The 11,784-nt window shown below is 32.7% G+C and overlaps 2 protein-coding genes across 3 annotated transcripts; one reads left to right on the top strand and one right to left on the bottom strand.

Annotated features, from left to right (window-relative positions):
- Positions 1-301: 301 nt before the first annotated feature.
- On the top strand, positions 302-1,985 carry LOC106387309 (LOB domain-containing protein 14). Its single transcript, XM_013827138.3, has 2 exons — positions 302-1,588; positions 1,702-1,985. Exons 1-2 carry the CDS (start codon positions 1,310-1,312, stop codon positions 1,963-1,965), a joined length of 543 nt encoding a protein of 180 aa, XP_013682592.1. The 5' UTR covers positions 302-1,309; the 3' UTR covers positions 1,966-1,985.
- A 130-nt stretch (positions 1,986-2,115) lies between these two features.
- LOC106387307 (poly [ADP-ribose] polymerase 1) lies at positions 2,116-7,770 on the bottom strand. Of its 2 annotated transcripts, none has more exons than XM_013827135.3 (19): positions 7,444-7,770; positions 6,833-6,882; positions 6,537-6,744; positions 6,238-6,424; positions 5,881-6,121; positions 5,517-5,712; positions 5,264-5,425; positions 5,130-5,190; positions 4,983-5,046; positions 4,404-4,887; positions 4,208-4,320; positions 4,050-4,126; positions 3,796-3,956; positions 3,508-3,699; positions 3,307-3,415; positions 3,099-3,181; positions 2,869-3,006; positions 2,556-2,738; positions 2,116-2,356 (listed from the first exon to the last, which is right to left on the bottom strand). In XM_013827135.3, the coding sequence occupies exons 1-19, from the start codon at positions 7,585-7,587 to the stop codon at positions 2,309-2,311; spliced, it is 2,901 nt and encodes a 966-aa protein (XP_013682589.1). In that variant the 5' UTR covers positions 7,588-7,770; the 3' UTR covers positions 2,116-2,308. The 2 variants fall into 2 exon arrangements, with proteins under 2 accessions (XP_013682589.1, XP_013682590.1); XM_013827136.3 differs by having other exon boundaries at positions 5,881-6,118.
- Between the last annotated feature and the right edge of the window lie 4,014 nt (positions 7,771-11,784).

Genomic DNA, 11,784 nt, shown 5'->3' with positions numbered 1-11,784 from the left:
TTAGGTCATTATAATTAATATGTAGAATAATTAAAAAGAAATATTAGTTATCGTTATGTTCTCATCATAGTTGTGATTTCAAATAAGAAAACTGATTGTTAGTTACACGTCCAATACACCACCACTGTGGTCCAAACGTGTTTGAAGTGAATTCATTTATATATTTACATTCATATATACAAGTAAGTTGTAATCATAAAGTAGACTAATCATATTAAATAAAACACACAATGAAAGATGCAAACAGAATGATCTCTGTAAAGATAGACAGACAATCAACACGTAGCGCCGTATTAGTTCTTGATTTATTTATGTTTTGTTTCTTGTGCTGATCTCCACAATCCTTTTCTGATTATTATATTTAATCTTTCACTAAACCAACATTAAGTGATAAACCCACTATCAGTTGTTCATTATTTTTGAATCATTTACCTTTTGTACTTAATCAATTATTTCGGAATAATTTTCTTGATAATCATGATTCATGATTGTTATGTGGGCTGGATCGTCATGGGTCTATTTTTCTAGCCTGTAAAGTTTAATCAAAACTGAGAGCATAGCAAATGTCTAAAATATCGTTAGAATAATTTCATTAGACCAATACTATCAACCTTTGTTTTTATGCAGGTTAGAAAACCCTATATATGTGTTGGTATGTCAATTTTTTATATATGAAAATAACTATATTAAGTTATGCATAATATTCACTTCCATGTTCATTAACTTGAATCATTCCCTTTAAATTGACAGAGAAAATACACTAAACAAAAATCAAAAGTAACCTCTAAATCAATAATTAAGTACATGATGAATAAAGAAACAATAATTTACAACATAAGTATAGTAATCAAAACAAAAAGCAAAATGGGTTTCGTTCATGTTTACTCATTGTTTTGTCCTATACGTCAACGAAATCTCTCAGTCAATCGGATCTCAATATTAATATGGTTCTCTCAAGTATTTTCTAAAATTCTCATCCTCAAAAGATTAAACACAATAACATTTTATATCGAGTTATACTGAAAAAGATATATTCTACAATGTATATAAACTTGAGGGAGAAAAAATAAAGCTGCACTTTTGTACGCCATTAGAGAGACACATGTAAACTAACAAATTGAGTTACTATATACATTTGCGCACACAAAAAGAAAAGTTTATATAAAATAACAAATCCCACCTTGTTCTTTTTTTCTTTTACCCTCTGCATAAACCCTTTCATGCACTATATATAATCGTCATTAGTAGTATTAATCTTCCTCCAAGATAATATTTTGGTTAACTATAGATTAGTAACTACATTTTGAGAATGGGAGGTTTAGGTTCACCATGTGGAGGATGCAAGTTCTTGCGTAGGAAATGTGTAGAAGGTTGTGTATTTGCACCATACTTTTGCTACGAAGAAGGGTCCGCTAATTTTGGAGCCATTCACAAAGTCTTTGGTGCCAGCAACTTCTCTAAGCTCATTTCTAATCTCCCTGTTCATGACCGTTGTGAAGCCGTACGAACCATCTCTTACGAGGCTCAGTCTCGTCTCCATGATCCTATTTACGGCTGCGTCTCCCAAATCTTCTCCCTCCAGCAACAGGTTCTTTTTATTTGGTTCCAAACCATTTTTGTGTGTATAAGTAAACCAGTTTTTTTTTCTTCATCATGTCTAGTGTGCTTACATGTTGCTTGACTTGCTTGTGTGTTGTTAAGGTTGTTAGTCTACAAGCACAAGTGGTACTCCTTAGAGAACAAGCTTCTAGAAAGTTCCCTCAAGAGGATTGCATGGAACAAGGGAAGGTTCTAGCCCAAGATATGCCCCAGGATCTTCACAGTTGGTTTAACCATGTAGTCTCAGACTCCAACCTTAACCAAATGAGTGATGTTGCGTCAACGTCCATGGACTGCAATGAGTCATTTTGCAGCTCAAATGAATCTCTTTACTACCCGGAATCCATGTTTCCATGGTCTGTTTGAGTACAAGTGACTAGCTTGCGTGAGACTGGAACTTCTGGTTCTTCTAGAAACTTTGTTACTATCGACTTTTCGATTCTTTGCATCTCAAAAATCAAATCCGCAAACCATTTTTCTCTTTGGATTTAACCATTTCTTTAACGATCCTTCAAAGAAACAACATTAGTTTTAAACAAGTGACCCAAAAGAGTGGTTACTGAGAAAGATCTTTAACAAAATGTAATGGATGTTTTCCAACCAGACACAACTACAAAGCCAGAGAGACAAAAAATTTGTCTTCATACTGTTTTTTGATCTCCTAAAAGACAGTAGTTAACAAAAGGTTGTCTTCCTGTTTGTTTCGAGCTCATCTCTTGTGCTTGAACCGTACTTTCAACAAGAACTGCAGCTTCACCTGTCCAAAAACAAATCAAACTTCGTCAGCCATGTACACACCATAAAAGCATATAAGAACCAGTAACAGTATATGTTGCAAAAGAGAGTTCTGAAGTGTTAATTTGCACGATGGTTTCTTTCTCATTCCAAACTACTCGATTCAGACAGCAAGAATAACCACGAAAAGTATAGGAAGATTATTTGGAAACAGAAGTTACCTGGGCAGTATTGTAGACGATATACTCGTTGTACATAAGCTCAGAAGCCTTGGCCTTCGATGGAACAGGTTTTCCACAAGGAACTGTCACATCATCTCTCCACTTGGCAAACTCTGAATCCTGAGGCACTTTCTTGCCAAGCCCTTTGGTCGAGTGTTTCCCCCTCGGAGGTTTATCCATGTACTAAAGAATCGTAGACATTAAAGAACAGTCATATAAGAAGGTAAGAATGCTATAAGTTATACGCTATGGTCTCAAGATAAGGACACAACGGAAAGTAGCATAACTTTTAAAAACTGCAATTTGGGCTCACCTTGGCTTTTGTTAGCTCATGTATTTCTCCCAATGCAACTTCGCTCAGAAGCATTAGACCCACCGGGTTTTCCTTAGAAGTGTAGCAGTACTGGGCACTTTTACTGACAAGGTCAGCAAAGTAAATCCCCTTGCCAAACTGAAACACGAGATTTGAAGGAAGTTGAGATTCTCCAACAAGTTCAACTAGATTGCAAAGAGCCCTCCGTAAGGTTATGAGAGAGTACTAACCATGTATCCAGTAGCAGGAGCTTCTGGAGGCGCAATTCTCAGTCCTTGGTTCAGAATTCCAACAAAGTTTGTCAACCGAGAACCTGAAAGCGGAGTTATTTTGGTAAAGCCAAGGGACTTGATCAACGAAACTTAGATACCGAATCAACCAAAAATACTGAATCTGCTTCAACAATCGTCTAACTGTGGCTAGGAGCAGCTGACTTACCATGCCATAGGAGCATCTTATTGCCAAGTTTTTCCCTGTGCGGAGCATATTTATCAAACTCTCCTTCTCTTTCGAGGGCAAAAACTTCCTCCAGTTCAAGGCTCCACTCCTGACCAATCCAAAACCCAGAAGTTGAACTAGAAGAGTTACGACTATTAAACTATGATAAGCAGACAGAGAAAGCAAACATGATGAACTCACCGTATGTGTTGGGGCATGAGTTGTGTTAAGATACTTCTCAATCAACCGATAATCCTCACTATCATGAGAAAGTGGTGAAATATCGCAATGCAGTTTCTTATATTTATCATCCAGTGATTCAGTGCTATCAGTATCAAAGCCAACTAATCTCGAAGCTATTTCGATGTCCTGCAGCGCCTCGAGCATTTTCACCTGCAACACACAGATGCAATATTTTTTTGTAACACAGAAAACAGGTGATAAAATAACACAGATGCAACATTATGGTTAATGTTCTATGGCAAGTACCTTTGACTTAAAGTCATCTTCATCTCGAATAATATGAGGATGAACTGAAGGGATCATGGTAAAAAATCTATTGCTAGCATCAACAAGCAAGTTTTCTTTGATAGAAGACTGGGGGTCGCTTTCAGTCAACAGCCTCTGTATCTCTGTCAATGCCTCAAAACCTGCAGAAGAACAAATAAGAAAGAAACATAGCTTTAACGTAAGAACTAATATTTATGTTAGAACAAAAGTAAAACTAGACGAGTAGGAGTTACCCTTCTGTATATTGTGTTTGCTAAGTTTCCCAAGTGGCATCTCCGACATGTTTATCTCGAACTCCATCATAGCAGTTCTGTAAGAAATGACTTTAGTACTTCAAACTGTTAACTGACAGAGGAGTGGAGAGGAGATCATGGGGGAAGAAGTTTCTAACCGGTATGTTTCCACATCAAAAAGAATCTTCATCAATTCTACTAATGGAGGAGCAAGGCTGCTAATGGTCTGAACTGGCTCTTTCTTTGCTACTTGCTTGTTTACTCCATAATCCTGAAACAACAGATACAGAACAAGGATTAAGAAAATAAAAGAATTTGAAGATCCAAAAGATATGGATGCTTAAGAGAGCTCACAATGTCCAATGGGAGAAATTTTCCAGGTTGTTTCTGGAAATTCTTTTTTTGTTCCCAAGATTCCCATGTGTTTGCAGTCTTTTCAAGAAATAGACGTTTGAATTCATGAACTGCATCAGACTTTTCCATCTCCTCCAGTTTGTTACCTCCAATCTTTTCATTTCCAACTCGGCCCCATTTACGAAACACGTAGCAATCTGAACCTTTATCTTCTTGGATAATCTGGAGTATGTAATAACTATTGATACCGGTAGAAAGATCAGACATGCTCAGAGTTGTGTTATAGATACTGTTCCCATCTTCAAGAATGTGACAGTGCTCTTGGAGGCCAGATGCCTCATGCACAGCACTTCGCCCTTTTACTTTAACAGTGACCATGCCCTCACCAGCATCTTCAAGTTTGTACTTGTCAAATGGAAGCTTCCTCTGCTTTTTGAAACAGTCAACCAAATAATCCTCTCTAACGACTGCCACTTTCATCCTCCTGCCAAGTATATATAAACATAAATATCTCAGAGTGAGAGCAAAAAAAGTGTGATGGAGTTAAAAAGTGTCTGCACAGTGAAGGTACCATCCTACCTTGCCTTTCTCATTTCAGAATCTTCCATATCTGTCTGGCCACAGACAACCAAACAGCTTGTACCTGCAAATTTGTGAAACAGATATATTCTAAAGCTGAAAACAGGTTCACAATAGTCTACACTAAACCGTCCGTGTAGTGTGTACCTTTTTTAACTTTAGCATGAAATTCTGCTCCGGCTTCCTCAATTTTCTTCTTCCATGCTTGCTGCAAAATGATTCTATCAGGCAATGAAGTGCAAATATAATCTGGAAATAAAATATCTGAAGGAGGGACATACGCGTTCCTTAGAGGATCCGGCAATTGAAACTCTAAGATCATCCAGCTTTTCGCTCCTTAATGAGTCAGCTGCAGCTTTAGAACCTTGACCCTGGGATGTTCCAGCGGGTGATATAGGGTTCAAAATACGTTCTGGCTTCACACTCTTCTGCGACTTATTCCACTGCAATAAATCATAAGAAAAAGATAAACTTAATGCAATATCCACCAGATCTAACCTGACCCATATCAACTCTACAAAGTAACTGGTTTACCTTCACAAGGAACTGATTTTCTGTTTCTTCAGGGATTTTCCACTTCCCTTTGATGCGGACTGGATCAGAAGTGGCATGAGAACATTTGCTCCATTCCGAAATGTAACCATTGCATCGGTAAATTCCTCCAGAAAAGGAAACATGACCAGAGCAAACAGGGCAGAGAGCGAGTGGACCAAACATCATGCCATCAGCACTAAAAAGAAACAAAAAGATAGATAGGTCAGGAATATGATTATGCATCGAAGTCTCTAATCCATTTGTAAGAATATCCACTCTACAGTAATAGAAATAGAACAAAAGACGTTTCAGAAGGTCTTTTCCAAGCAATTTTACCTCCAAACAGCTTAGCAATGTAACTTACCACTTATCCCGCAGATCAAGTTCTGATCCTCTTGTACTTTGTTCATTTATTTCAAGCATCTCCCGCAACTCAGCTGTTGTAACATGTTTTTTCAGGTCATCCTTCAGGTTCCACAGTTCCTTACTTTGTGCCTCCATTTCCTTGTCTTTGCTACAAGGTTGTAAAGCACCGCTTGCAGACATAGTCTTAGCTTGTTTTGACTTCTCGTTGTCATCAGAATCATTTCTTCTTTTTGTGCCTGCTTTTGAATTTGTTGTGCCAAAAGAAATTAACAGAAAGACATCAGGCAACAGTAGTGCAAATGAGGCTTCTGTAAGGAGGAACTCAATTCATTACGGAACACCTTAAGACTCTTACCAGTTTTGGCTGCTTGCTGACCTTTCTTCACCAAGGGAAGAAGAGCTTCTTGATCTGAGTCTGGTATGCTTCCCCACCCAGACAAACTTTTCAGTTCAGTAGAGGGAGACATTTCAAGGAAACATCTTGCGTGGTGCCACATCAACCCCTTGTTACCCGGGCCTTCAGGCTTAGAGAATACACGTACCTGGAAAAGGAAGCATTACAATAACCAACAGAATGAAAAAAAAAAAAGAGGTTCATATAAAATGCTACAACCAGTGAGATCGTATGAAAGATAAAGTAGAACAACACCATACCTCTCCTTTCAAGATTTTCTCGCTGCATTTTCTGCACCCAGCACGAGAAGTTTGTGACACTTCAATCCCATATTCTAGCTTGGCATTGCCACCGCTACTGGCCGTGCTCGTGCTTGTGGTATTATTCCCTGCTCCAGATTCGACATATTGTCTAATCTTTTGCTGATCTTCCCAACGAAGTGATTCTAAGCCTTCAACATCATCAGCTCTAGCAAAACCAAGAGATAAAAAAAAAAAAAAAGGTTGATAGCTGAACGGTTTTAATATCTCAACAAAGTAGCATAGGTTTTACATACGATTTAATCTGCTTGGTTTTCTTGAGTATACAAGAAGCATGGTGCCACATCTGCGTGAGAACAAATAAAGTACACAGAGGATACGTTAGCTTGACTGGAGTTAAAGCAACATAAAGTTAGAATGGGGAAGTTAAGCAGAGCAGGAAGAAGGAACTAAAACTATGACAGGACAGACTTCTTAGACAAGAGAGCTGATTGTGATTATAATTGGCAGCATAAGAAGAATCAAAGTATACTTTAAGGCTCAACATATGGTTATATGATCATCCAAACAGAAAGAATAGCAGTCTAAATATGTCAATGTAGAAAAGCACGAATCTTTTGCAGTCATCAAGTAACACACAAACTCAAAAGGCATACAAAAGAGGAGCTTTTTACAAATGTAGTTTGAGAAAGTAAACAAAGCTCGACATGCAAATGTAGACCCAGGGATAACTCATACGCACGAAATTAGCAATGTATAGAAGACAAAGACCCCAACTTTGCCCCTAAAGGAAGTAACTTTATCATTTGGTAAACAGAGAGAAGAAACTTCAAACTAACAAGCAAAAGAGTAAAGTAGAGAAAAGAGAGAGAGAGAGAGAGAGAGAGAGAGAGAGAGGGGATCGTACGGGCATGACGCCATCGAATTGAGTGGCTTGAACAAGCTTTCCAAGGCGAAAGGTCTCCTTGTTGATGGGGGACTTGCAAGACTTGCAGGAAGACCTCGACGACTTTGCATACTCAGCCCTCCACGGCTTATCTGGGCTCGCCATTTCTCTTTCTCTCTCAGGTAAGAGTGCGAGAAGAGTGTGTGAGGAGGACTATTTGTACATACGCCTCTCGCGCGAAGAAGAAGAAGACGACGATGGCTTCTTGGTGACGCTCTTGTTTTGCAGATTGTGTGTTTTCTACTGTTTTCCCCTCTTTTTCACCGGCGAGCCTTTTAACCCTATAAGGCTAAAAAGCTGTGCTTTCTAATTACTACGCAATATTTTTTTCCTTTTTATTAAATTCTAAATTATTTATTTTAGACTCTTTTCAGGAATCAAATTAGTATCTTCTTTACTCCCATCCGTTCTCCTAAATATATGATCTATTCCATTAAACCAATAATATGACCTATTTATATAGGTGTGGTTTAACTATTTTAATATAATTACTAGATATTTACTGGCAATTTTTCAGGTAATTATATTATATGAAAAATATATATTATGTTTACATTGTTATAATTTATTTAAAATTTAAAATAGTTGGATAATCAAAAATTTCAGTATCTTTTCTTTAGAAGATCTGTGAGATTTAAAATAGTTCAACAACATAAACTTTAGTCATTACAAATATTTTTCTTACAGAAAAAAACAATATTATTATTAATTCACATAATTGGTTGTAGAATTATTTTATATTTTATTTTAACACGTAAAAAATATCAGAAATGCTCTAGCTTACAAGAAATTAAAAGAGAGTTTTTTTGTGTAGGACCAATACAATGATCGAATGCTTTTATCATGAAGATATTTTGTAAACGTTTTGTGTGGACTTTAGAAAACATAAAAATTTCTAATAATTCTTTATCTACAAAACTAATTCTTTTATATAAAAATATATAACCATTAAATTTCTTTCGATAAAAAAAGGTTATAGTATTTTATTTAATTATATATAAATAATTGATAAAGAAAAAGAAATTGATAAAACATATATGTTATTTCTCCAATTCTACGGTTAGTTACCATATCATTATTTGTAATATTACTTGTGTTATTTGGTAATTTATATTAATTATTTCTATGGTTAATTTTTGTTTTTAGATCTGATTAAAATAAATAACTAATAAACGTCAACAAACAATCAAATTATAACTATTTTTAAAAACTTAACCTATTAACAATACTTAAGATAAAATCACTTAAGTGACTTCTAAATTAATATATAGTATGATTTATCTCTGCAAAACCATGGATAAATTTAGTTAATGTAAACCTGAAAACATGTGTTAGGAAAATAGTAGTCTAAGTAATTACTCTCATAATTTTGTCAAATCACACTTTTTCACTCATTTTTTGATTAATGTTTACCGTAAAATTCAAATGGGTTAAACAAACCATTTCTTCCTTTAAGACATACTTATTTTAATTAAATCTGATTAATTAATAAGAAAAATAATTTTAATTTTTAAATAACAAAATGTTGTTATTTTAGGCATATATACTTAATATTAATGTGAGATCGAATATGATATCAAAATAAAATATTTTTATTTGTATAAAATTTTATCATTGTACATTTTAAAAGTTTATTATATCGCAAAATATACATCTTATTATTTTTAAATAATTTATCCTACTTGCAATTTACATTATATTTTTTTATCTTTGACTTTAACAATTGTAGAACATGTCATTTTTATTGATCTTTCTTGCTCAATTTATCACAATGTTTTAAAAACACATAAAAATAATTAGCTCACATTTATAGTAGCACAAAAAAACATGCATCTCGACAAATAAATAAAATTAAATACATAAGAATATAACAGAACTAAGAACACAACAAACATATTTTATTATTCTTCCCTCCTGTTTTTTATTTATGTCTCCTTTATTTTTTACTATTCAAAAGAAACATGCTAATTTTATAATCAAAGCTATATGAATTATGTTAATAGAGTATTAAGTCTAGGAAAAGCATGTGAAAAATACTTTGATTAATTTAATTTTAAATGACTTACTATATAATAATTTTAATGAATTACCTTATAATATAATTTTAAGTGACTTACCATATAATAATTTTAATTCATATGTTTATATTAATAGATGAATTAAATAACATTTCTTGATTAATATAATTTTAAATGACTTACAATATAATTTCTATGTTTTAAAGTATAAAAATATTTCAATCCTTTCTAAAAGTGATAATTTATCTATGATATCACATTGTCATTGGAAAATGATGAATTTTTTTAAAAAAATTATATATTTGACTGTTTTGCATTCATTTGAAACATTTTAGAATATATATATATATATATATATATATATAGAGAGAGAGAGAGAGAGAGTAAATGAGTGAGTTTAATTAATATTATTAGCTTTGCATTAATTTGTTTTCTGCAGTCTATGATTTATTGTATTCGCTATTAATATAAATATATTAAAAACTATTTTATAATTATTTCTATAGTATCATATGTATTTAAATGTATATTATCAATTTATATAATGTAATCTATGGTATTTAATTGTTTCTATACATAAATTATATTTATTCATCTATATTTAAGATGTTTAATTGTATGTTTGGAAAAATATATTACATTAGTTAATTCTAGGGTTAGTTTTCTCTTAAAAACTTTAATTAAATAAATAAAAAAATAAAAAACCATCAACCAATCAAATTATAACAATTATTTGAAAAGTTCTCCTATGAGCGACACATCAACAGAAATCACTTAAGCGACTTCTCAATTAATATATAGAGAGATTAAAACTTTTTATCAATCATTTAAGAGAAATATTATAGAAAAAAAACACAAATATAACTAAAAACATAAATATAAAAATTAAATTTCAAAAAAAAAATGTAAAACAAAAAATATATCCGCATTTTTAAAGGCGGGTCAAAATTTAGTTTCTCTTAAATTTACAGAACCTTTTGTTGTATATGCTTTTTAGTTTTTATACACATCTAAATTAGTTGATCCTAAAGAAAATGCAAGTTTCTTTACAAAAAATAATAATTTTTACTACGTATTTTTTTTTGCTTAGATTTTTTACTACATATTGGAAAAATAACGAAGAAAATATAAGGTAACGCTATACGACGACAATTGTAACTGGGAAATGACGTATTACTCTCCTCCTCAGGTAATTCAGAGATTTTCTTCCACACCCTATAGGCTACAACTATTTATCACGAACCCAGCTCCTTTTGCCAAGACCAAATCAAGAAATAACTGTTTACTTACCAGGCATGTGCACAGAGCCCGGCTCATTATAGGAGACGAGCAGTCTGACCGCTTCGAGCCCAAGCATGTGTCCTACGTATAATAATAATTAAAGAATTCAATTTTTTTATATATAAAAAACTATAAATTTAATAAATAAAATTGAAAAGGGTCCTAGGTTATTTGATGTGTATATATTTTTATTTTCATTTCAAAATATATAAAATATTACTGATTAAATTTTAAAATATTTTAAATATTATCTGAATATAAATTTTATAGGGTAAAAAAAATTACCCTAGAACTCCTAACAGTGTTAAGTCGGTCATGCACAATGTGGGATTACAAAATATTTATGGTAAATCATTAAACAACAAAAAAGAAAGAAACCATACATACATTTTCGAGTTCAATGTTTGTTTCTTAAAATTACTTCGACATGAATATTGGTTTCTTAAAATTACTTCCACATGTATAACATACAAATATCATCCACGTTTAAATTACTAAACGTGACCTGTTATATTAAATTAACTAGATGATAACACGCCCTGCGTGGAGTGAGAAGACTTAAATAGTTTATCACTTTAAATATATAGGTATTAGAAAGATAAAAATCATAGAAAGAAATATTACATTTTATATAATGAGTTTAACCGAAATTGTGTTTGTCTATATAAATTAAGCTTCGTTTTTAGAAAAAAATTTGTGTATTTGTTTTGTTAACTTGAAGTATAGTTCGTAGAAGTGAATCCCTAAGAGTAAGCAAAAACTTATATAAAATAAACTATGAAGTAAAGATAAAACGAAACATTGGTAATAGAATTATTGTTTTCATAAATAAATTATAAATATAAGATATAAAGAAACATAAACAATAAACTATGAAAATATAAAAGAAACAAAATATAAGAAAAAAATAAATTAAAAATAGATTTACGATTCTTAGTAAAATCGTAATGGTGCTATTTAAGGATAGTTTAAATAACACACAACTAATAAATTGGTCGATTTA

The sequence above is a fragment of the Brassica napus genome, chromosome C4 (assembly GCF_020379485.1).
Source record: "Brassica napus cultivar Da-Ae chromosome C4, Da-Ae, whole genome shotgun sequence".
Classification (NCBI taxonomy): Eukaryota; Viridiplantae; Streptophyta; class Magnoliopsida; order Brassicales; family Brassicaceae; genus Brassica; species Brassica napus.
Note: the sequence above shows the minus strand (reverse complement) of the source record. Positions and strands in the feature narration are given on the sequence as shown.